General features: G+C 42.4%; 1 protein-coding gene across 1 annotated transcript; it reads left to right on the plus strand.

Moving 5' to 3' along the window:
• Nucleotides 1-1,623: 1,623 nt before the first annotated feature.
• LOC118754336 lies at nt 1,624-2,100 on the plus strand. The gene has a single exon (XM_036489211.1). It carries the CDS (start codon nt 1,624-1,626, stop codon nt 2,098-2,100), a length of 477 nt encoding a protein of 158 aa, XP_036345104.1.
• The last annotated feature ends 3,396 nt before the right edge of the window (nt 2,101-5,496 follow it).

Here is a 5,496-nt window from a genome sequence, read left to right on the forward strand (position 1 = left end):
TTTTGCTATCTGGAGGTTTCAAACTCCGAAAATGGAACTCCAATTCTGCTGACATGCTGCGTGAAATTGATCCTGAAGATCGTGGGGATAAGGCCCCATAAGAGCTTAGCACTGAAACCGAGTCGAAGGCCTTAGGCATCGTTTGGATGACACGTGCCGACTGCTTCGGCTACAAAATCACGCTTAACCCTGCTGATCGATGAGTCACTAAGCGCCAATTGTTTTCAGACGTCGCGAAATTATTCGACCCGCGGGGCTTCTTAGCTCCAGTACTAATACGAGGAAAGATTTTATTCCAGCAATTATGGATGCTTGGGATCGGCTGGGATGAAGAGCTTCCTGAATCAAACCAAAACGAGTGGGAATTGCTTCGTGCCGAACTAGAGAGCTTGAGCAAACTCAGAGTTCCACGCTGGATACAAATGGCTAACAATGTCACCTCGTATGAATATCACGCATTCGCAGATGCATCTACACAAGCATATGCCGCGGTGGTGTACCTAAAGGGGGTTTCGGAGCTCGGCGCACATGTCACGTTACTTATAGCCAAAATTAAGGTGGCGCCACTCAAAAAGGTTACTATACCACGACTCGAGCTTTTTGCAGCACTGCTGGCTGCCCAACTCATCAAAAAGGTTCAAGGAGTTCTTTAGTTACAAACTGTCGACACGTTTTTCTGGTCGGATTCAACCACTGCGCTTGGATGGATTCGGTCAAACCCAGGCAAGCTTAAAGAATTCGTCGCTAATCGAATCAGTCAGATACACGAAATCGCATCCAGCGACACATCGAGGTATGTGCGCACAACCGGATTGTGCATCTAGGGGAATATCGCCAGGTCAGCTACTCAACCATGCGCTTTGGTGGACCGGGCCACCGCGGCTACAATCATCTGAAGACAGTTGGCCGCAGCTACGCCCACCGGTTCCTCATCTGCTTCCTGAAATGAAAACCATCAAGTTGCTAAACACGCAGACTGCAATGGCGGAGTCATCAATCCTCGAGAAGTATTCAGATCTTGGTAGGCTACTCGCTGTCACCGCCTGGAGCAAGCGCTTCATTTCCGCCAAACTTGGAAAAGCCCATGCTACATTGTCTGTGGAGTGAACGCTATGCCGCGCTAAAATCTTGGACAAGGCGAGTACAGCAAGAAGAGTTTGCTCTGGAACTGAAACAGTTGCGCGCGGGCAAGAGCATCGACACGAAGAGCAAGATGGTCACCCTGCACCCCCTACTCGATCCTGGGCGTATATTACGCGTCGGTGGGCGGCTCAAAAATGCAAACTTATCATTTAACGAGCGACACCCCATGATTTTACCCAAAAATAGTCACTTAACTTTATTACTATTCTGGGTGACAAACGGTCGTATAGCTGTGAAAAGTGCCATCAGGAAATGTCTGCCATGTTTTCGACAAACTTGTCAACCAATCACATAACTTATGGGTCAACTACCAAGCATTCGACGCAACGTCTCATTGCCATTCGTCCGTACCGGAATAGATTACGCAGGTCCGTTCCAAGTACGCACGACAAAGGGCAGAGGACATCATGCCTATAAGGGGTACATAGCTGTATTATTTGCCTCGCTACGAAAGCTTGCCATCTAGAGCTTGTGAGCGATATGACTACTGAGGCGATTATAGCTGCTCTAAATCGTTTTATTGCTACTCGAGGCCTTTGCACAGATGTCTACAGCAATAATGTTACCACATCCGTAGGTGCAAATGCACTTTTGGCCAGCGAACGAGAAGTTTTGAAAGCTCAACTTCAAGCAGCTGCGTCGTACACTTCTCGTCGGGAAATAAACTGGCATTTCATACCACCTGCCGCCCCTAACTTTGGGGGGATATGGGAGGCTGCAGTGAAAAGCATGAAGCTGCACCTAAAACGAGTAGTTGGACAAGCAACTTTAACTTTTGAGGAGCTGTACACCATACTAAAACAAATTGAAGCCTGCCTCAATTCCCGGCCGCTAACCGCGCTCACTGATGATCCCGACGATCTCACGGTGTTAACTCCGGGGCACTTCTTGGTCGGCAGATCTCTTACAACCAGCCCGGAAGGATATTCATTTAACGCTAATATGATACGTAAGTGAAAACAGCTTACGCAGATGTATCATGACTTCTGGGCACGATGGTCGAACGAAAATCTTCAACGACTCCAAGCCAGAACCAAGTGGCGCCAACAAAAACCCGACATCGAAGTTGGGCAGCTTGTTCTTATTCGAGACGAACGTTCACCCCCAACGCAGTGGCCTTTGGGGAGAATAATGGACACCCATGAAGGATCAGATGGCGTCGTAAGAGTGGTGACCGTCAAAACTAAATCTTCCACGCTCAAACGACCCGTCAACAAACTTTCTATCTTACCAGTCGATAAGCCACTAGCAGACGGTGGGCGGCCTGAGGCATTATAACTTCGTCCCCACGTAGGACGAGGTGGGCGGAATGTTCATGAAATCACCGCATATGGCAATCCTATTGGCAGCCAACTAGTTTGACGTTTTTCCTTTATTATTGCCCGTTGAAAACGAAACTCATGTAAGTAAAACACGAGACACTCGATTTTAATTTATTATTTATTTCCCTACTATGTAGGGCAGCCGTTCACTACAAGTGCGCACATAAAAAGTCCAAATACAAGGGCAGAACTTATTATTTAAATATTAAATCTAACTAATAGCTGTCCGTTGATTGTTGTTGTTGCTCGTTTTCAAACTGAAGCCGTAATGGGGTGTCAGCGCTTTTGATGGGAAATGGTTCGTGTTGGTCGTTATGCTACTGTTTGCGCTGCACCGAACTGACAAAGCGGATGCGCGTGCAGACTAGCGAGCGTCAGCACCTTTTCAGTGGAAGTAGCTTTTCGTTGATCGAGAGCCAATTTGTTGAGAAGTCAATTCGCTGAGAAGTCAATTGCTTACTGTTGATTTTGTTGTGACGAAATGGCAAGCGGATGCGCGTGTTGGCCAGCGGGGTGTCAGCACTTTATGGAAGGCTATCAACCTCTCGCTGGTGTTAACTCTCCCCTTCTAAAATCGGCCGTCCTCGGGCGCGCCATCGTTCTGTCCTGGGGCCTTGGTAATATTATTCTCTATCAAATTTATAACAATGCGTTTCTGCCGATTCTTCCTCCAGCGAAATATAGTCAGCGCTATGACCGCCGAGATAATCAATCCACTAAAGGAACTAAACATTATGATTGAGTTTATTTTAATTTTGTACCTTAGTGTTGCGATATGTCTTAAATTCCGTATGTCGACTTCGTCTAGATATGGTAGCGAACGCGTTGCAATGTGCTCGGTAAACTTAATATTCTGTGCCATGGGAGCCTTCGGAGTCAGTTGGTACTCATTCTTGTGGTTGATGTAACTACTGTCGTTAATGGTCACTTTGCTTTTGAATGTAATTAGGTATGTGCCATTTACTGTGATCATAGATTTGTCTTCATGTTGTATTTTCGCGTAGCGATTGTTAATTATAACGACACCATCGTCTACCATTTCTATGGGCGATATGTTGTGAGCGGATGTAGTCCTACACGTTGCTGTGTAGTTGTTTAGTAGCTGTTGTAAACATGGGTTTGTCGTGCTTTGAATTTCCTCGCAGAACGTCGATGCGACCGCTTTTTTGCATTTATCAACTAGCCTGTATTGCTTATTACATTTTGCTACTACATTAGTTTCTAATATTATAATCCTATTGTCGTGCACTACTGGATAGATTCTTGTTTAATTGCATACATTGTTAATTTTTGGATATTTTATTACAAAAACGACAATCTCGTTGTTTTGCAGTATCTCAAGCTTAGAATAATGATATCATTAATGCTAATGGCAAAGCCCTTTTCGGTCTTGATAAAAGTCTCGACTTCTTGGCTATCCAACAGGACAGGGTTTATAATATTAAGTTTCCCTAACGTGATGGAAAGAGCTATGTTATTTAGTTCGGCAATCGCGGCCCTATTTCTGCTACTGATAAGGTTAAATAAATTAGCCGTATCTATTTCTGCTTGTTTAGTGTGTGCTAACAGTTGGTTTATGGTTCTCGTTAGTTTATTGATCTGGATTTGCAACTCTGAATTTATTTTAATCTGCTGCTCATTTGCTTCTATAAGGCTTTCTTCTTTTTTGCTGACCTCGTGAAGATCATCGAAATTTGGATTCCTGCAATATACTTAAGGGCGTTGCCAATAAAGTTCAGACTACGAGAATGTCGGTGGTGAATTCTTAGTACTCCTAAAAGATTTGTAACTTGGTACGAGTCGAGTTGTAGCAGTTTATTTATGTGCGTATGTGGAAAAATCTCACCGTAGTTGTTTGTTTCTTCGACAATTTTTACGAATACGGTTAGGTTCGTTTGATGGGTTAGGTAGTCGTATCCCGTAAAGGTAGCAACCAGTCCGTCAGTTATCGGTATAAAATTAGAATATGAATAGTCTAGCAGCTCCACTGTGCCGCGGTAGAATATCAGTAACCTGGAAGGAAATATGTCACCTAAGATTACTTTTGTGAACACGTGTGTTACCAATCAATACAGTGGTCACTAAATCCTTTGCCACCGTTTTTTCCACATAAGCCTTGGAAAATTGATTACACTATGCGACAGTCAAAATCGGGATGGGATGAAACCAACGGGAAATGTTATATCGGTCAAAAACAAGTTATACGTGGCCCGGCGTTTCGCTGGGTCACGTCTAGGAAACGAGATATATCGATTTGAAGTTAGTAACTATCATATAGGGGAAATTGTCACCTTTGGTGGTCTTTTTTTTGACATAACTCGAGAACCACTAGTCCGATTTTGCTCAAACAAATTTAAAAAAATTAAAAATTACAATTCCTTTAATCTGTTAATATAACGTTTTTCTATATACTCAACAGTTATGCCGGTAAAAATAAATGTATGAAGAAAAAAAAATTATTTTTGCCTAAAAATTAAAATTTTTTTTTTTTAATTCATAAAAAATCCAAAACGGAAAAAAGTGTCACGTAAAGTCACATAACCTGTGAACAAAATGAGACATACATCATGAAAATCAATGTATGCGTTTCGCTTTTATTCAAAATTAAGTAAAGGTATGAATTTCAAAAATTTGCTCGAGATATGCTCAAAATTCCTTGGAAAAAACATTGATGACTTTTTTTATGGTTGTCAGAATTAAAAAAAAAGTAATAAACAAAAGGTTATTTGATTTTTATGATAGCGGTAACAGACTAAAAAACGGTCATAAATGTGCGTGGACAATTAAAAGGAAAAAAGGAAAGTGCACTTTTTTAATTATTTGGGTTTTTTCCGTTGGCTACCTGCATGATTTTTTTACACAAATTGCACCCACATTTATGAGTGGTCATGTTTTAGAACGTTTCGAAAAATTTAAAACGCACATGAATCAGGTATATAGCCACCCTTAAAAGATGCGCCAATTCATAAGTACCTCTCAGTAAAATATTGAAACTTACGTAGTATTTATAGGTTTTCATTAGGGCTGTGCG

This window comes from Rhagoletis pomonella, unplaced genomic scaffold, assembly GCF_013731165.1.
Source record: "Rhagoletis pomonella isolate Grant_MI unplaced genomic scaffold, Rhpom_1.0 Rhpom_scaffold_03727, whole genome shotgun sequence".
NCBI classification, from domain to species: Eukaryota; Metazoa; Arthropoda; class Insecta; order Diptera; family Tephritidae; genus Rhagoletis; species Rhagoletis pomonella.

Coding starts and splice junctions, on each gene's coding strand:
- LOC118754336 (XM_036489211.1), top strand. CDS start 1,624: ATGACTACTGAGGCGATTATAGCTGCTCTAAATCGTTTTATTGCTACT.